Below are 21,349 nucleotides of genomic sequence, written 5' to 3' on the forward strand. Positions count from 1 at the left end.
TATTTGATAAATCCATTTTAATGGAAAATGTAAAACCCCTTTGAACTTCAATGTACAAAGCATGTAACACTTGCACTTTAAAATTTGAAATTGAAGCAAGCCATGTTTAAAAAAATACATCAGTGAATGTATATATGTATATATTTACACAGCATAGTACGATTTCCTTTTTCCATCGAACTTCAAAAGTTCACCATAGTAAATCTGAACATAAAAAGGAGAAATGAGAGTTTTCTTAAATAAATTACAACTTTTTTGTTTGTAAATGTCTCCATTTTACAGTGAATACTTCTTAATAAAATGCTGAAGTGTGTTATTCATTAAGTCTTTCTTTACATAATAGAACTTTACAATGTTTACAATTGTTTGGCAGTTCTTTTTCTCAAAAGATATGGCATGAGGACATGAGACAGCGGATCTCTCTCACAGTAACTCCAAGTCTCCAAAGTAGTGAGCGGCATCAGAAATCCATTAGCAAACTGTACAAGTCACATTTACATTTGATCGAGAACAGAGCAGAACTCCTGAAAATAAATACGATTCTCCACTGAAACTATACAGTAGGAAAGAACAAAAGGGGAACGAAAGCAAACAGACAAACAAACACTAGTTGGGACAGCGGCGCTGTCAGATTATCTTCAGATGTGTGGCGTGTCGATCACAGTCATCCTGATGGGCTATACTGCTATGGTGTCAGTAACAAATAAATACAGTTTCCTGGTGATTTTCTCTGCTTGGCACTGGAGGTTCGCGGTGTGAGCGTTAGTGTGCATATTTGGGGGAACGTGTCGACGGGTGTCATGAGTTCGTCTCCTCTTCCTCCTCCTCCTCTGCGCAGCACCTCTTTAATGTTCCCACGGCATCCTTCACGCAGTGGTAAAAGATGTTCTTGACCTGAGAGAAACGGCAGGCTGTTAGAATGATGGTACAGACTCTGACTCGCATGGTTAAAAAAAGACGAGAGAGATGGCATGGAGACTGATGAATGCTCATCTGGCACTTGGTGAAGAACAGACTGACAAACATTCATTGCGTCCACATCAGGACCAAAAAAACACTGCTGTTACACATGAGAAGCACAAAAAACTGAACCACCACACACAGTTTACAATATATTTACAGGGTGTCTGCAGAGTTTTTAAAATCAAATTTAAGACTTTAAAGGCCGTTCACACCAAGGACGATAACTATAAAGATATAGTTCTAAAAATCGTTCTCAATATTAAAGAATAGCAGAGTTCACGATATTGTTGGAATCACTTTCAGGATGATTTTATCCAACTGATGAATGATAAAAACATTGACAGCCAATCAGAATCCATCCTGCTGTAACGAGCTTGAGTATTTAAAGTGACAGACAAGCACGCAACAATATCATCCGCTGGTGTGGAAGATAATATAGTTATCGTCATAGTTATCGTTCTTGATGTGAACAGGCCTTAAGACCTGCAAAAATGCAATGAATACATTATGTTCATACAGAACAAACCCATACAATGGTAAAATAAATCATTTATCTCAGATGCTTTTACTTAAACAAGGTGTACAAGTTTAAAATACTCATATGTATTGAAATTTTGCTGATACAATTAATGTGTTTAAAGAAAGGTAATAAAAGGTTATTGCGACGATACTAGAAAATCTATATACTGAATGTGTTTAATGGAGTTGTTAGTCTTTCCTTCCTGTGACGGGTTTACGTTGAATTAATGCCAGATACTGTTTATTGTGTAACCAAAATACCAATAATAACCAGATTTTTGCCCAGTTTTAAGGTGATGATATACGGGGCAATTTTTTGAGCAATGATGCCAGAAAAAGTTGAGAATGGGCAACAAATTTCCATCTGAAGTATCCAGATAGAAATTTGTTGCCCATTCTCAATGGGAAAGTGCCCAAGCAACATCACTAGGCAACATTGCTCAAAAAGTTGCCCCATGTATCATCACCTTAATTGAACTAAGGCCTAATCCTGGCTTTATCTAAGCCCTGTCTGTGAAAGCAGGCCTTATGCATATAAACAAGCCCAAAATACACTGGGACTCTTAGTTTGCAATGTCTATGATACCCGCTATTCTTGCTTTTTCCCCAAATGTAAGACCTCTTAAAAATAATTAAGATTTTGTTATACCTTTTGAGATATTTATGACCTTAAATTTGATCAATATGAATTTCAACACATTCTAAAACTTATGATATTTGTAACTTTTATGCCATCTTACAATGCATCTGAAAATATAAATATTGAGTATGTACCACATTCCAAATAAGTGCTGACAATAAGTATTTTTTCCAGTGTGTTTGAACTCTACCTGTAGCTTATCTTCATAGTTGATTTCCTCCTTGGAGGATCTGAGTTCCTGGGTTAAGTGGAACGAATGCACCACATGCTCCGGAGAGACAAAGTCATTGATCACCTGGACGCAGCTGTGAAGGTTCTGCACCTGTATGGATGAGACACACAAACGTGAGTGTGCACTATTTTATGTATATCATAAAGATATTGGTACTCTGGAACTTCACCTAGTACAGAAAGAGGAAGTTTGCCTGTGATTTTTTCATCATACATGCTCACCTTCCATAAATAACATGTTGTACACAAACTGTTCTACTACATGCCTTCTGTTTTCTAATTGATAGTTTATACTTTTTTTTAGCAAGTCAAAGGCATTTTATTATAATTCTAAAACTGTCCTCTCCTTCAGCCCATGGTACACATCTTTTAGCTGTGAAATCTTTACTCATTTTTATAAAGTAAATATAAGAATAACTTTTATATTGTTCATAATATTTTAAGATGAACACTTAAGCATGACAACTGATATTTTTATGTATTTTATGTAAGCAGTCTTCTGTACTGTTATAAAGATGGCCATATAAATATCAGCATCTGCATTCAATTGTGTATTTTTGCTCAGTTTGCGTCTGAGGTGTTTTTTCCCCCTCAGAGTATGAGCTCCCTATTCTCCTACATCATACTATATGAGCCATAAAACCCAGATCTATCAAATATGATACTCAAAAAAAATATATATTTATATACAATATATATTTTGTCTAAAGATTCAATAAACTGTTCCATTTCAGAAAATAGATTTTTCAAAAAATGGATTTCTAATATTTCATATGTCAGGCTTTACAGGGTTAAAATGAAGTGAAAATCATTAGGAGATGTTTTGATTTTCTTTTAAATAATTCAATGACATTCTGGCTTAAGTATGGAAGATTGTTTCCTCCATTAAATAAAAAAGGTACTTGCGACTTTTTATCTCACAATTCCGACTTTTTTTTCTCACAATTGGGAATTTTTTATCACGCAATTCTGACTTTATAACTCGCAATTCTGACATTATATCTCGCAATTCTGACTTTATAACTCGCAATTCTGACATTATATCACGCAATTCTGACTTTATATCACACAATTCTGACTTTATAACACACAATTCTGACATTATATCACGCAATTCTGACTTTATATCTCGCAATTCTGACATTATATCTCGCAATTCTGACTTTATAACTCGCAATTCTGACATTATATCTCGCAATTCTGACATTATATCTCGCAATTCTGACATTATATCTCGCAATTCTGACTTTATATCAAGCAATTCTGACTTTATAACACACAATTCTGACATTATATCACGCAATTCTGACTTTATATCTCGCAATTCTGACATTATATCACGCAATTCTGACTTTATATCACACAATTCTGACTTTATAACACACAATTCTGACATTATATCACGCAATTCTGACTTTATATCTCGCAATTCTGACATTATATCACGCAATTCTGACTTTATAACTCGCAAATCTGACTTTATATCAAGCAATTCTGACTTTATATCACGCAATTCTGACTTTATATCTCGCAATTCTGACTTTATAACTCGCAATTCTGACATTATATCAAGCAATTCTGACTTTATATCACGCAATTCTGACTTTATATCTCGCAATTCTGACATTATATCACGCAATTCTGACTTTATATCACGCAATTCTGACTTTATATCACGCAATTCTGACTTTATAACTCGCAATTCTGACTTTATAACTCGCAATTCTGACATTATATCTCGCAATTCTGACATTATATCACGCAATTCTGACATTATATCACGCAATTTTGACTTTATATCACACAATTCTGACATTATATCACGCAATTCTGACTTTATAACTCGCAATTCTGACTTTATAACTCGCAATTCTGACATTATATCACGCAATTCTGACTTTATATCTCGCAATTCTGACATTATATCACGCAATTCTGACTTTATATCACACAATTCTGACTTTATATCTCGCAATTCTGACATTATATCACGCAATTCTGACTTTATATCACACAATTCTGACTTTATATCACACAATTCTGACATTATATCACGCAATTCTGACTTTATATCACACAATTCTGACTTTATATCACACAATTCTGACATTATATCTCGCAATTCTGACTTTATAACTCGCAATTCTGACTTTATATCACACAATTCTGACATTATATCTCGCAATTCTGACTTTATATCACGCAATTCTGACTTTATAACTCGCAATTCTGACTTTATATCAAGCAATTCTGACTTTATATCACGCAATTCTGACTTTATATCACACAATTCTGACTTTATATCACACAATTCTGACATTATATCTCGCAATTCTGACTTTATAACTCGCAATTCTGACTTTATATCACACAATTCTGACATTATATCTCGCAATTCTGACTTTATATCACGCAATTCTGACTTTATAACTCGCAATTCTGACTTTATATCAAGCAATTCTGACTTTATATCAAGCAATTCTGACTTTATATCAAGCAATTCTGACTTTATATCACGCAATTCTGACTTTATATCACACAATTCTGACATTATATCACGCAATTCTGACTTTATAACTCGCAATTCTGACTTTATAACTCGCAATTCTGACATTATATCTCGCAATTCTGACATTATATCACGCAATTCTGACATTATATCACGCAATTCTGACTTTATATCACACAATTCTGACTTTATATCACGCAATTCTGACTTTATAACTCGCAATTCTCACTTTATATCACACAATTCTGACATTATATCTCGCAATTCTGACTTTATATCACGCAATTCTGACTTTATAACTCGCAATTCTGACTTTATATCAAGCAATTCTGACTTTATATCACGCAATTCTGACTTTATATCACGCAATTCTGACTTTATATCACACAATTCTGACATTATATCACGCAATTCTGACTTTATAACTCGCAATTCTGACTTTATAACTCGCAATTCTGACATTATATCTCGCAATTCTGACATTATATCACGCAATTCTGACATTATATCACGCAATTCTGACTTTATATCACACAATTCTGACTTTATATCACGCAATTCTGACTTTATAACTCGCAATTCTGACTTTATAACTCGCAATTCTGACATTATATCTCGCAATTCTGACATTATATCACGCAATTCTGACATTATATCACGCAATTCTGACTTTATATCTCGCAATTCTGACATTATATCACGCAATTCTGACTTTATATCACACAATTCTGACTTTATACAATTATATATCGCCAATTCTGACTTTATAACTCGCAATTCTGACTTTATAACTCGCAATTCTGACATTATATCACGCAATTCTGACATTATATCACGCAATTCTGACTTTATATCTCGCAATTCCGACATTATATCACGCAATTCTGACTTTATAACTCGCAATTCTGACTTTATATCACGCAATTCTGACTTTATATCACGCAATTCTGACATTATATCAAGCAATTCTGACTTTATAACTCGCAATTCTGACATTATATCTCGCAATTCTGACATTATATCACGCAATTCTGACTTTATAACTCGCAATTCTGACTTTATAACTCGCAATTCTGACATTATATCTCGCAATTCTGACATTATATCACACAATTCTGACATTATATCACGCAATTCTGACTTTATAACTCGCAATTCTGACTTTATAACTCGCAATTCTGACTTTATAACTCGCAATTCTGACATTATATCTCGCAATTCTGACATTATATCACGCAATTCTGACATTATATCACGCAATTCTGACTTTATATCTCGCAATTCTGACATTATATCATGCAATTCTGACTTTATAACTCGCAATTCTGACTTTATATCACGCAATTCTGACTTTATATCACGCAATTCTGACATTATATCACGCAATTCTGACATTATATCAAGCAATTCTGACTTTATAACTCGCAATTCTGACTTTATATCACGCAATTCTGACTTTATATCACGCAATTCTGACATTATATCACGCAATTCTGACTTTATAACTCGCAATTCTGACTTTATATCACGCAATTCTGACTTTATAACTCGCAATTCTGACTTTATATCACACAATTCTGACATTATATAATTCTGACTTTATAACTCGCAATTCTGACATTATATCAAGCAATTCTGACTTTATAACACACAATTCTGACTTTATATCACGCAATTCTGACTTTATAACACACAATTCTGACTTTATATCACGCAATTCTGACTTTATAACACGCAATTCTGACTTTATATCACGCAATTCTGACTTTATATCACGCAATTCTGACTTTATAACACACAATTCTGACTTTATATCACGCAATTCTGACTTTATAACACACAATTCTGACTTTATATCACGCAATTCTGACTTTATATCTCGCAATTCTGACATTATATCACGCAATTCTGACATTATATCACGCAATTCTGACATTATATCACGCAATTCTGACTTTATATCACGCAATTCTGACTTTATATCACGCAATTCTGACTTTATAACTCGCAATTCTGACTTTATAACTCGCAATTCTGACATTATATCTCGCAATTCTGACATTATATCACGCAATTCTGACATTATATCACGCAATTCTGACTTTATAACTCGCAATTCTGACTTTATAACTCGCAATTCTGACTTTATAACTCGCAATTCTGACATTATATCTCGCAATTCTGACATTATATCACGCAATTCTGACTTTATAACTCGCAATTCTGACATTATATCACGCAATTCTGACTTTATAACTCGCAATTCTGACTTTATATCTCGCAATTCTGACTTTATATCTCGCAATTCTGACTTTATATCACACAATTCTGACATTATATCTCGCAATTCTGACTTTATAACTCGCAATTCTGACTTTATAACTCGCAATTCTGACATTATATCTCGCAATTCTGACATTATATCACGCAATTCTGACTTTATATCACGCAATTCTGACATTATATCAAGCAATTCTGACATTATATCACGCAATTCTGACTTTATATCACACAATTCTGACTTTATATCACGCAATTCTGACTTTATAACTCGGAATTCTGACTTTATCACTCGCAATTCTGACTGTATAACACGCAATTCTGACTTTATATCAAGCAATTCTGACTTTATCACTCGCAATTCTGACTGTATAACTCGCAATTCTGACTTTATAACTTGCAATTCTGACTTTATAACTTGCAATTGACTTATAACTTGCAATTTTGAGAAAAAAGTCAAAATTGTGAGATATAAACTCGCAATTGCCAGAAAAAAAGTCAGAATTGTGAGATAAAAAGGTCACAATTACCTTTTTTATTTTTTATTTCATGCCGGAAACAAGCTTCCATACTTAAGTGTCTGAACAATGTTCAGAACAATGCTTTGTTACTTTCCATGTCAATCGAGTGGGGGTTTTTGGTCTGAATAATCAATAATACAATATATACTTCAGAATCAAGTATTGCTTATGTGGTATCAGTGGTTTGAGCAATCGCAGAAGAGGAAGGAGTGCAATGAGACCTGGTGCAGAGCTCCAGCAGGGATCAGGACTGAATCACCCAGAAACTGCACCACAGTCCAGCCCTGAACGGCATGTTCATCCAGCAGCCGCTGACGCAGCTTTCGGCTCAAGTACCAGCCGGGCTCACGGATGGGGTCGTGATCCGCTGGGATCTCCACGCCCTGCTCTTTTGCCACCTGTCATGTCCAAACATACACAAACTTTGAGTTAAACGCACAACATATCTGCAAACATATAAAGTTGATCCTATAAAACTCCCTTGTGCTAGAACGAAAGGTTTTTTTGTGGACACTCACTCAGAGAGACAGAGAGTGTTCCACTGTATTATTTCAAGATCATCAGAGAAATCAAATCAAAATAACCTTGTGCAGGAACTCTTTAATCTTCTCGCCGTCTTTGCTTGTGTAGATGTGCCACAAGGCTCCGGGAGTCTCGCTCGAGTCCTTTAATCTTTTCTTCACGTTGTCATCCAGATCTTCCTCCTCCAGCCTCTTCAGCACTCCTGTGTGTTTGGCACAAACACACTCATGCGGTTACACAGCAAACACATCACACAGTCAGCTTAATTTATTATAAAGTCAGGGAGCGCCATCCTCTTTTGAAGACGGAGCGATGTTTAAAAATTAATGGAGAAGTGTGTGTGTGGGAGTCTGGCTTATATATATTCTCTTCATGTCTGCCCATGAGACAGTGGTTAAAAATAGAAAGGCCATCACAGTAGGAAGGAGAGAGGGGGAAGAGCAGCTGTTGGCATGAGACACAAAGCAAGGATTGCAAAATTACTTAATAACTTACAACCGGAAAGTAAGACAAAAAATGTGTTGCTCAGAAATGGTCACTGTTGTGATTTTATTATGTCACAACCACGATTACACTGAGCTGCGCTGATGAACGTCACTGTGAACTAAACCAGTACAGTCATAAAAGAAGTTATTTACAAACCCAGGAGCCGGGATCAGAACTCAGGTCACCCCTTCTGTTTTATTCACTCCCACTCAACAACTTTTTTTTCCCTTACAAGAACCCAGTTTCACTGTCTTTGAAAGCCTGGATATTAGGGGTGTGACGAGACACTTAGCTCACGAGACGAGACACGAGATTGGGTTCACAAGTTTTATATTGGGAGACAGGCTATTGTATGTAACTAATTTGTACACATCAGGGAGCTCACATTTTACTTTCGAATTCGCGATCGCAAGTAGGCTACTCTGTATACAGGGAGTGACGGTGCTGAACGTGCATTCTACAAGATGATACATTTATCAGACACTTAGGCTCTGTTGCACAACAAAATCCTCCGCCATGGTCTTGTCAGTCATCTCGTCTTACTCTCGTCACGTGATCAGTGAACTGTGATTCCTGCTGCACTGTGTGCGACTGCAGCCCGTGCTGGATGAGCAGAGCAGACGTTTACAGTAGTTTACAATTGAAGTGACCATATACAACTGAATTAAATGGTTTTTACTTCTATAAAATAACAAAATGACAGTGGAGGCGGTGCCGCGGTGGGCACCATAATGTAATGCAAATGTAGCGGTGGCATATTCTATGCTAATTTCACCCTTACGCTTTATCATGGCGGTATCAAGAGACAGCTTTTCACCTTGACGAGAAACCTTGTCACGTTTTAATATCGCGAGAATTTTAGTTGATACCATATTAATATGGTCCTGTTAATGTGAAACTTCTCCATGTTTTGGATTGAGTTTTTACAGATTTATTCCTATGAGTGCAGAGAAAAACTCTTTTGCAGTTCTGCTATGGCCATATGCTGGCAGGGAAAACTCCTTCCAGATGAATCTCTCACATTTCATTGTTTCCAGGGTGGAAACCATGTTCTGTGTTGTTTTTCCCTCTGAGCTCAGGGGTTTATGGAACAATTCAGCTCTAGCAGAGGCTTTTCCCCCACCGTCTCTTTCTCTAACACGGCTAACCAAGTTAACGGACAGGCTGTTGACAGTTGTGTGGCGAGCTGGTCTCAGGCTTACCCGTTTTGGAAAGGACACCATTCCCTTTAGCCACTCCAACATAAACCAGCACGCTGACGATGTCAGACACCTCCATGTGCAGGCTAGCTGTGCCAAAGTCCTGCTCCTGAGATGCTGCCACACCTGTGACATAGATCATACATCATTCAATTCAACATGTAAAAAAACAGGCTTCAGTTTTTCATTTATTTTTAAATTGCACCATATGGGCAAATCCCAATTAAATTAAGTATAATTAAAGGCAATGCAACAAATACTACCATGATATACAAATACTATGTAAATAGCACAGTATTTTTGCATTACAGTAATGACATTTTTTTTTTTTTTCATGTCACAATTTGGAAGAAAATATTCTTAATTATCCTGAAAACAATGTCGAAATTCAAACAATCTAAATGGTCCTTAAATAGGCCACTTTTTTCTTTTGGAATGAAATATGACAGGTTTGATGAGATCTTTCCAGTAATTTCATATAATTTTTAAATTAAATTATTTATTTTTCCACAGTAAAACAATGCAGTAAACCTAGCAAGCCACTAACAAAACTAAAACTAAAAATCTGCCTGTGAGTGTGTGAGAGAGACAGAGGGAGCTGCAGTACCGTAAGCGCAGCAGAGGCGCGGGCCCAGGTCCGGCCGCACAAAAAAGGAGGGCAGATGGGAGGCCAGGTTGAGGTTTCCCTCGGGGTCTGAATACTCAGGCATGGGGAGGTTCTTCATGAGATCATCATACCTACACAAAGAAACAAAGCACATGCTAAAACAAGACTAAAACAGAGCTATATATCAGTGTACAAATGAAGTCATGAAACAGCATTCACAACCCCTAAACCAATTTCTAAATGGCTACTTAGCAAATCTACTTGTTGTGTTCCTAAATTCATGAATTACCTGGAGGGCATTAAAGCCATAAACTCCTCGCCTGAAGGCCAGTCTTTCAGTCGATACACCACGGTTTCTCCATCTTTAGACTTGGGACGCTCTGTAGAGAGAGTGTGATCAGCATAAATAGAAACAGACCAATTATTTAGATAATTGCTTATTTGTCTACTCCAGGTAGCACTCACTCGTGAGATCTTCAAACCCGTCCCAGAATTCTTTCACTCCTGAGTTGGACATTACTCCATCCTTGCAGTTCAAGAGGTCTCCCTGGTGGTCAGCAAACTCTTGGTTGAAAGATTCTGCCTTCCACAAGCTAGCGTTGAGCTTTTTGTGCACCCCAGAGACCAGCACAGGCTGCAAAAACAGCACACAGGAAATGTCCTTTTAATGACAGCTGAGATCACAACCACTACCAAGACTTACTTTTTGAACAGTGGAAAAAAATATGAAGTCTGGTTAAAAAAGACATTGCAAGATGGATTACTCTAAAGGCTAAAGGGTACTATTTACATGTGTTGAAAAGCCTTAATCTGTGAGGTTATTATAGATTGAGTGCCAAACTAGCATCTGCAAAATTGCAGAGCTCAATAAAAAGCATGGCACACTTGCCTGAGGTCAGCGTGAGTGTTTTGGGCGAGTCGATGGATCGGTAACCTTCCCTTTTGGGCGAGCTTTGTGTTGCATAAATATGAATTTACATTATAAATATGAATGTACATTATAGTGGCTTACTTTCCAGCTTTTAATTTTTTTCTTTATTTACAAATATTCTTTTTGTTAAAATATTTTTGTGAAGAAAAAAAAAAGTTATATTGGTTAAAAAAAATGTATCAATCATTTGTGGTAAAGTAAGTAAAAACTGAAACTGCTGGCCTGACTTTGCCAGCTGAAAAACCATTTAATATTATTTGTTTTTCCCCAAAAAAGTCCTGAAAATCCTAAAAACATCCACACGCAAGGCTATGTAGTGCATGCCCTCAAAAGTGTGTGTACTACATAGGCAGCTAAATATACACAGACAAAGAATCTCAAACAAATCTCAAACATAAAACGTTTTCATGTCGTCTCTTATCTTGGATTTGTCCACTGAGATCACTGCTATGTATTATAGAACTGCCTTCTCTGAGATGGATATTTGTCTTAGAATTTGACCATTTCAGAAATTTTAAAAAGATGCATAATAACAATGTCTACCCTTTGAAACAGGCTTTGCATTGGGAACCTTAAAATGCTGCCTACATAGGCAGCTTACTAGGTTTTCCAAGAAAGCCTATGTGTTTGGCGACCCACATTTCATAATGTCAGTTTACTTCCTGCAGAGCTGTAAAGTCATGGTCCACTGAGCAGAAGTCAATAAATGTCATCTTGGAAAAGGTAGTGCAGCTCAAACCCAGAGGGGCAGAGACAGAGGCTGTGTTCAAAATTGGCCTCTATACCCTTATCTAGTGCACTATACAGCCATTTAAAGTGGTGTACGAAACCATAGTGGACATTATTAAGTGTATTCATTCAATCCCATAATGCACCACAATAAAGTATGTTCAGCCAATGCACATGCAATGGCCAGATGGAAAATAATGTCCACGCACTGTAAGTGTTGTGCCCAAAAAAATTCCCACATCTCACCATAAGATGGCATCCACTGCCCTTTTGGTGCAAAAAGTGTCTGTTTTCTCTTTTCCACGTTTTCATTCACACCTTCAAGTGGACTAAATTATTGGAGTAATGAGTACAGGGGCTGATTTCGGATGCAGCCAGAGACTCTCCTCTGTTTCTGAATAATGCAATGACTAGAGAAAAAGGCCTCAAGATTTCAGCCTCACACCTCTTCTGTATCCTTCTGTCCATTAGTAAAAATCAGATTTCATTGTCAAGGACCTATATGCTCACTTGAAATGTTCTGCATTAGAGCAGCACATGTGAAGAGGTGCTACATCTTATGAAAGCATCAAAGCACTTAACGTCTATAATTGCCTATGTGAAGTACACACTGAATAAATGGACTCTAATGTATGGCGCCTTCCTCTCTGGACACGCACTGCACATGTAATGCAGACTGAGACAACTACTGTCTGCTGAGGTAAAGAGACACTAGCTGGTGGTAGCAGAGACTGTGTTAACCAAAATTTTGCATCATTTACCAAATAAGACTATATATTTATATAATTAAATTGCAACTTCTGCGATTTGATAATCAAACCAATTGGCAAATTAAAGATGCGAAAATTGGTGAAAATTTGCAGCCGAAATCCAGTCATTCCAATAGGAATTCATGTGATCAAGAGTTTCGTGTAAGGGGGGAAAAGGTTCTCTACACAGATTTCACCGCACTGACCAACAGAATGCTCTTAGCTTTGAAAGTGATTTCTGTGTGAGCAGTGCTTAACACATCTCAACGCTACTGACAAAGGAGTCTTTTTTTTTTCCATGCAAAATGTCACTGAAATTTGTGACCGCACCTTAACACCATTTCATATGCTCGCCAGTGCCAATTTATATTTGATGCTTGGCAAGTGTTAATTTTGGACCCTGGCCAAGATGCTAAATGTCTCCCGCACACAGCCACTAGATGGCAGCGCTAACTCGTGCAGCGCTATCGTAAGCAATCCATAAATGAAATACATGTATTTAAAAACATTTTGCAATTTTTTAGTAATTGTTTAAAGTCATTTCGTCATTTATGTGGGTCATACTCCTCACGTCACAAAATACAGAAATTTGCTTAAATACGGTAATGCCTGTAATTAATCAAGGGGAAAAAAAATCAAGTATCGATGGATAATGATTATTTGTAACACTGAGCAGTACACAAGATTATTAGGATTATCCTGACAGCAAGAATATCAGTGGGAATTCTGGACAAGGCTCCAAGAGGAGTGACCCAAAACACTACATGAGAATTGGGATTTGTTTGCCGTTTTGCCAATTTTTTTGACAGTTTGAAAAGAACCATGGCTCCTGCAGAACAGAAAGTACTGTAAGATTCAGTATTTTTGTGGGCTTGTTTCACGGACCTGTCCTTGTCTCCAGCACTCCCTGAAGAGATTCCAGTTGTTGCTGTTGCGGTGGTCTTTGAGCCAGAGCAGCCTGCGTTCATAGAGCCAGCAGTGTGGGATGTCAGCATATAGTTTGGGCGGTTCTTCCACTGCTTTCTTTCTCTCGGTTTTGGGCTCCTCCAGAGGCTCATGCTTCAGGTTCAGCTTGGTGCCACGGCCCGCTGGGATCTTGTTCTCCACCACAGAGGCAATGATGTCATCCAGGATGTTGGGCATGCTGCGACCACTCTTGACAATCTGTGGAAGACAACAAAAGAAACCTTAAGCTATTTTAGGACAATTAACATTTTTTCCAGACTATATATGACAGCATAGCCATATTTTTTTAGTAATGTACCAAGTGATAATAAATAATTTCTATGATGTTCTTCACTTTATTTTTCTATATTTATATTGTCCACCTGTCAAAAGCATGGAAACGCCAACTCATTCTTTTAGGGTTGCAACTAATGATTATTTTGATAATCGAGTAGTTGGCTGATTATTTCTTTGATTAATTGACAAACCAGATGAAAAGACCAATTTTCATTTTTTTTTTTTTTTTTGGACAAAACACACTATTCCACATCTTGCCCAGTGCTGTCCTCATAACAAACGTGCCAACTGAATGCTATGAAAACATATTTACTGAATATATCTATATCTATGGTATATGCAAAAGAGCAATAAAGCAAAAGGACAGTTTATATCTCTACATTAAAAATGAAGATAATAATAAAGATAATAAAGAAAAACAAAAACACAAACTCCGTGTTAACAGATAAGAGGAACACACACATTCACTTTGGACACAGTAACCTGTTACCTGTCATTTCATTATCCTGTAAATGTAAGAAACGTCTTACATTTATATTCAATTACACACAGTTATCCCTTTACAGTTTCCACTCTCATAAAATACTTGAATTACATGTTGACTTTTAAACCTAAATTTAATGTCCAACAACAGATATTTCAGCAAAATGAATATTTTTGCACAGGATTTTAATCGTCTCTCTCTATACTGCATCCCGTCTGTTTGACGCACATGTGCGCGCCGGCACTCTTTCAGTAAAGTTTGAAGTTCAATGCAAACTCTCAGGATGAGCCTTCATGCAAAATGGAAATATTCGCTTGAATTTGTAACACTTACATGCAAGGATATAACCGTAAAATGAAAGAGTTGCACCAAGGAAACATATCACACATTAAACAGCACACGCATCTGTCAAAGCACCTGACAGGGCAAGCCATGTCAAACATTACGCTAATGCATTAGCTTGAAGCTTAAAATAAAGAATTCTCATGTTTTGGGCAGCTTGGATCATGTACCTTTGCCGCAGCAGCTCACTCTGTTTCCTCCGCTATTTTTAGATGCATTTTGTCCATAGAAATGCGTTATTCATTGCTGCATTTGTTGTTGACGATTTTCGTTATCGATTATTGTCGGTTTTATCGATTAGTTGTTGCAGCCCTAAATTCTTTATTATTACTATTTTTCTTGTGAATGTAATGTCTAAAAAGTTCATTTTAATCATAAACCTTTAGATCAAAAGCTTTTTAAAGTCAAGCGTGTGCATACTTTTGATTGGTTGTGTATTCGTTGCCATATCTGTATGCTAGTACAGTCTCTCTGTTTGAGTGTGATCAGTAGATGTTGGTTTTCTGACCTGTGAGGCAGTGGAGTACACAGGAGCGAATGCGATGCCGGCATCAGTAGAGCCCAGGCGCAGCTTGCCTGCGGTGGTGGTGAGGAGGTCTCGTAGGGTTGATCCCTGCTCCAGGGATGATGCTTTACTGTGCAGAGACTCCAAAGCATCTGACTGATCCTTCTCCTCCTTTATCTTCCCCACAAGTGACTCCTTATTTTCTGCAGGAGAGATACACAGGTGTACTGATGTTCAAACCTCAGGTGTCAATCTCTTTTGATATGAAAGTCAAAAGCAAAACAAACAGTAAACATTTTTATAATATTTTGTTTAAAATGATGTAGTGGGACTTTTAATTAAGATTTAAAGTTGCAATGAAAGGGAAGTAGCAAAACCCATAACCTTTTGTATTAAATGTACCACTTCAAATGCCTCAAATCATGCTGTTGGTTGAAAAAGGATCTGAGACATATCTAGAGAAGGGTGGGCTCTTTTGCAAGTACCTAGAAGAACATACTGCTCAAATAACTTTAGCAAAGCATCAATATGCCATGGCACAAACTATATACTCTATTATTATATTTAAAGAGCTGACATGAAATGCAAAAAATGTAGACTTATCAAAAAGTGCAACTTAAGCACAGCTGCTAAATGAAGAAACTTCTATATGCTGCACTGGACAACAAAATGAACTGAACGTGTGCCAACGACCACAGAGCTGATGGTCTTTTAAGTGCAGTTCATTTGGAGAGAGCAGTGTGTTCGGCATGTGAGAGCAGCTGAAGAACTGGATAAACATGTGGTTAGGTGAGCTCTTTAGACTGTGGGAGCTCACAACTGAGAAGGCCTGTAACGTACACCACTAAATGTGAGGATTGTGGAATGTTGGCGGCCTGTCAAGCACGCACACGCCTGCAGAGAAAGGAAAAACACGGGGCAGCTGGCAGACCTCCGGCCCCTGGCTACCAATAACTTCAACCGTACCTGAAGTTTTATTGTTCTGTACCCACCCTTCTTTTCCTCACGGGACTTCTGCTCGGCCAGATCGGCCAGGAAGTGCAGAGGCGATTGGGACTCAGGCGGGGTGAACTTGCTGTCGGTGCTGGTGTCGCTGGCGGGACTGCTCCCTCCATTGGCCTCCACCTTCAGAGAGGAGTTCTGCTGGCCGCCCTCAGGCTTACACAGAGAGATTTTGTTGCTGTGATTGAGCACGTTCTGTAACACCTGTGAAAAGAAAGAGTGTGTCAGAGACAGCTCAGTGGTTTGAGGAGAGTGAGGGGAAATACTGTGGACTTTTAGTGGTTGAGAGATGAAGCAGGACTCAATTCAACATTCCAATGTAGAACAGAATGTGAAAATCTGCGCGTGATTGAGAGAGTGTGAGAGTTTGTGTTTACACTGAGAGCACGCACACTTTCATGAGCTGTAGTCAAGGCTGATGGCGTATTTCATTACATGTTAATGGAAATGTGGCTGAGAGGGATAGACGTATGGTTTGTTCAATGGGATGTACTGTCTTAAGACCTTAAATCACATCTGACTGTTTTGTCAAAATGTATTAATGTTTTGCTGTCTGAACAATCAACGGTGCAATCTATTGAACAGAATTGAGTTGATTCACAGTTGTCCAGGTCACTGCTGAAGTAGCAAACATACATTGATGTCACATGGTATTCATTACTTTTCTCATGCTGGTCAGGATGAACCAATCATGTGATTACTGGATTTGGCATTTGATTGAATCATTTTACAGAAATTGCTGGGGCAGATTTCCATTTGTATGCCTGATACCATTTCTTGAAATAAATATATTTGATATTAATGATTATACTAGTGAAATGAGTGATAATTTGTCAATATTTGGTCCTTTTGAGATTATACTGCAAAAAAAGATTTTTGTCTTTGTCCAGTACAAATATCTAAATATTCTAAAATAAAGATATATTTACTTGAGATGCAAAATGACACATTAAAGCTAAATACCAGAGTTAAATATCTGCCATTGGTGTTCAAATAATAAACTTGTTTTCCATTTTAATTAAGTATATTTTTCTTACCCTAAATAAGAAAAAACTTTTACAGGTAAATATCTTGATTTAAGGCAAGACACCCCAGATGAATAGAATTAAAAAAAAAAAAAAGTAACTAATAGATATCATCATACTTTCCCAGTTGATTACAACAATTGTTGTATTACAAGTTTAAATATGCAAATGATATGAAATAAATAACTATGCACTAATTTGCATATATTTCACAAACAGAAAGCAGGACCACCGAATAAAGCCAGGTTCGAAATTCTTGTTTTATTTTGTTGACATATTAGAGTTAAGGGTTTTCTGGAAGAGATTCTGGATATCTCTTTTTATCACTCAATAAATCAGAAAATACTGAATCAGAAAAAATAAATAAATAAATAAAATCATCATGTTTTGAGAAATAAAATGTTGTCTAAAATATAGGTAGGAATAAAACTGTAAAGTATGATGGATGTAAGTGCTACTGAAGTGGAGATTTCTGGCTCAGCGCAGGAGAAAAAAACTCATTTTGAGAAAATTGCAATCTACAGATGCAAATAGATAAAGTGCAATAAAATAAACCCTTAAGAGAGTATTTTGGATGTTTTTTTCCCATTAGTCTGAAACAACATGTTATGAAAAGCCAAAAAACCCAAAAACTGACCAGTGCATGAAAAAATGTTTCTGCCTGTAGTGTCTTACTTTATGAATGTTTAGATATAAAATAAGACAACAATACTAAGTAGGAAAATCATTTTCAAAGTGTACTGACATCAGATGTTCAACATACAGTACCACAACCATACATCCCTCACAGCCTCGTTTGCATTTGTGTAAAATTAAAAAATGGCATCTACCCTGACTAAGGCCTGCCAATTGACACACACATACCTGGGAGACACCATTGGTGGATGGCAGTTTGTTGAAGAGGGTGTTTTGCTTCCCAGCACACGAGCAGTGTGATTTAATGCTGTACTTCTCCCTGAGCATGTGCATAGCATTCACCAAGTCCGTTAGAACTAAAACAGACAAAACAAACAAGTCAAAAGAAGCACACTTTCTCTACTTCCAGCCAAAGGCGTAACTACAACCAATCTGGGATTATGCCAGAGTGAAAGCGTCTCTTTCCATACCAGTTCCTGGAATGATCTGTGTTGGCATCAGGTGCTTGTGATCATGAGGCTGTCCCTTGACACACTTCAACCAGGCGTACAGCTCTTTATCTGCGGAATAAGAAAAGGTGGATTACTCACAGAGGCTGAGAGCAACAACACGCACAGAGAAGGGCGCTGTCACTGGCCCATTTTCCCATAGAGGAGCCGTGGTGTTTACGCTTCAAAGTAAATAAGGAGCTCTGAGCCTTGTAGGAAAAGATGCACAGATGTGATTCAGCAGAAATGACACCTCAAAGCAGGAGGGGGTTTTTTATGCCCTGCGGCAGAATTCAAGCCTGGAGAAGACAGGAAAATCTGCAGCAGGAATAGGGGACTTAAATGAGGCAAACAAAGACGAGGAAGAGACAGAGGCACATCTCAAACCCCTGAGACAACCGAGCTAGACAGTCCTAGAACAACTGCCACATCCTAAAGCACACAAACACACACACACACAAACTTGTATTTTACATTTATTTATATTTAAAAAATGAACACACACAGTGTGTGCTTTTGTCAAATAATTCTTAAAATATATAAGTATATTAATCTTTTAACAAAATGCAATTAGAACATTTTTGTCTTTCATCAAATCATTAAAAAAAACAAGAGGGAACCACTGAAATATCAACCACCACCAAAATCTGACAGCTACAAGTCACTACTGTAAAAAAACAAACAGTTAAATAAATAAATAAATAAATAAACAAATAAATGAACAAACCAGAAGAATTAACTACAGAGACTTTTTTTGCCCCCAAATTTTAAATATATGGGAATTTTTCCAGTCCAGTTAGGGTTTTTAAGCCTTCTGCATATCAACAGCAGGAGTGTACAAGCACAGTCAGTGTTCAAAGGTGAATATGAAAATGACGACTGACCTTTGGAGCTCTTCCTCTCCTTGGCTTTGTAACAGTCCAAACACACCACAAATCCACATTTTTGGCAGACCCAGTGAATGTTAAACAATGTGGCTTCACATGCGTCGCAGCTCTCTCTCACTCCGCGCACCGCTCTCTTCCAGGCAATCTTGGCTGTAGAGCAAAGCAAACAGGAGAAGGATGAAACGGACATTCACTGAGCTCACCCGCTTTTTCTTTTTCCTTTCACGCTATTTTTTTGACTGACAGTCTGCTGTAAATATAATGGTGCACTGATAACAATGTTTTAGGAGGTCATGTATGACAGAAAATCTGTATTTTTTTCAATACTGTTAAAGCCAGTGGTTCCCAAACCGGTCCTGGAGGACCCCCATCCCTGCACATTTTGTATGTCTCCCTCATATATCACACCTGATTCAACTCATTTGCTCATTAGTAGAGACAGAAAGACTTGAAATGTGTGTTAGAAATAGGGAGATATACAAAATGTGCAGGGCTGGGGGTCCTCCAGGACCGGTTTGGGAACCACTGTGTTAAACAAACAGGCTCTATTGCGTACCATCTTTCTTTATCCATGTAGTTGCTGTATTCTCAGTCATAACCAGCTGACAGAATTTATCTCCAATGTAGCTGAGGATGTATTTGGAGGTCTCCAGGTCCAGGCTGTTTTCTTCACAACCGTCAGGAGCCCAGAGACTGAGCGCCTCTTCATCATACTGATCAGGAGAGGAGAAGCCATCAATCCGGATCACTCCGTTCTTACTGTACGAGAGGCTGGAAATGAGGAGGAGAAAGAGAATGTGCAATTAGAGTTCATTTCCTTCCCTAAGAGCGATTCTGTAACAACATAATGAGAAAACTGTTGACACAAGACACGGTAGAAAAAGCACAAGTACTTAATACTAGCACATTCTGTGAGATGACATCACATTAGTTTCATAGAACAACCAAGGTGAGCCTGGCCTATTTTAAATAGAAAGAATAATTAAAGACAACCATCAAGGCGCCTTGCAACGGTAAGTATTTTTATACATTTCAAAATTAGTTAGAATCCATGTCCCAATCTTTGCCACTGGAAACATTGATCTACATTCACTTTGTTTCCACAGACGGGACACAATAGCTTCTATGAATCTTTAATTGTGGGATAGATACAGTTTAACTAGGTTCAATTCAAATGACAGCTCAAGGAAATGTTTCCTTTTTGTCAGACAAGTAGAGATTAAATTATTTCAAGACCATGTAATGCACATTTTGCAAAAAGCTATTTCGTAATTTCTAAAACCTAGAAACAACCATCTTCTGTTTTTCTTGCCATGTTCAGTACCTTGTATTGTATATTGTCTATGCCTATATTTCTGCGGCAGCAACACCCCTCCCTATTTACTACACTACACAAACTTACTATGTAGCTTGATGAGTGCACAGCATATGTGGTATGTAGTTCCTCACTTTATACTCACCGGCGGAAGTGGTAGAAGCGACAGAAGACAGGTGAGTGGACAGGCTCTTCCCCTTTCTTGGTGCGGACGGAGCGGCACTCCCTGCACTTCTGTAAATTGGGTCCGATTTCAGAGCACGAGTCATCCTGCAGGAATGACTCGCCTGTCTGCTTTAGCTTCTTTACTTTCCTCCAGTCCTTCAGTACGGATCGGGGAATGCCATCTATTTCCACATATCATAGATTCCATTACTTTATCCATTTAATAATGTACTGCATAAAAACTCATTTATTAATCATTAACTGAATAATAATTAGCCTTGCTGAGAAATATCAGTCTATCACTAGTTGAGGATGGTAAGAGAAGTGTGCAGGTTTTGAAGAGTTAATGTTTATGTTGTAACCACAAGCAAG

General features: G+C 37.4%; 1 protein-coding gene across 5 annotated transcripts in view; it reads right to left on the reverse strand.

Annotated features, from left to right (window-relative positions):
• Positions 1–21,349, reverse strand: part of jmjd1cb (jumonji domain containing 1Cb) — a 149,314-nt gene continuing 127,965 nt past the window's right edge. For all 5 annotated transcript variants that reach the window (XM_051915026.1, XM_051915025.1, XM_051915024.1 and 2 more), the window contains 16 exons: positions 20,958–21,159; positions 20,054–20,268; positions 19,495–19,647; positions 18,593–18,682; positions 18,351–18,478; positions 16,452–16,665; positions 15,463–15,662; positions 13,772–14,050; positions 10,943–11,111; positions 10,767–10,857; positions 10,478–10,608; positions 9,874–9,996; positions 8,248–8,387; positions 7,885–8,061; positions 2,313–2,444; positions 1–894 (listed from right to left, as the gene is read on the reverse strand). In XM_051915026.1, coding sequence (XP_051770986.1) covers positions 799–894; positions 2,313–2,444; positions 7,885–8,061; positions 8,248–8,387; positions 9,874–9,996; positions 10,478–10,608; positions 10,767–10,857; positions 10,943–11,111; positions 13,772–14,050; positions 15,463–15,662; positions 16,452–16,665; positions 18,351–18,478; positions 18,593–18,682; positions 19,495–19,647; positions 20,054–20,268; positions 20,958–21,159 — 2,540 coding nt within the window. In that variant the 3' untranslated portion in view covers positions 1–798. The remainder of the gene's footprint in view (positions 895–2,312; positions 2,445–7,884; positions 8,062–8,247; positions 8,388–9,873; positions 9,997–10,477; positions 10,609–10,766; positions 10,858–10,942; positions 11,112–13,771; positions 14,051–15,462; positions 15,663–16,451; positions 16,666–18,350; positions 18,479–18,592; positions 18,683–19,494; positions 19,648–20,053; positions 20,269–20,957; positions 21,160–21,349) is intronic.

The sequence above is a fragment of the Ctenopharyngodon idella genome, chromosome 12 (genome assembly GCF_019924925.1).
Source record: "Ctenopharyngodon idella isolate HZGC_01 chromosome 12, HZGC01, whole genome shotgun sequence".
Taxonomy (NCBI): Eukaryota; Metazoa; Chordata; class Actinopteri; order Cypriniformes; family Xenocyprididae; genus Ctenopharyngodon; species Ctenopharyngodon idella.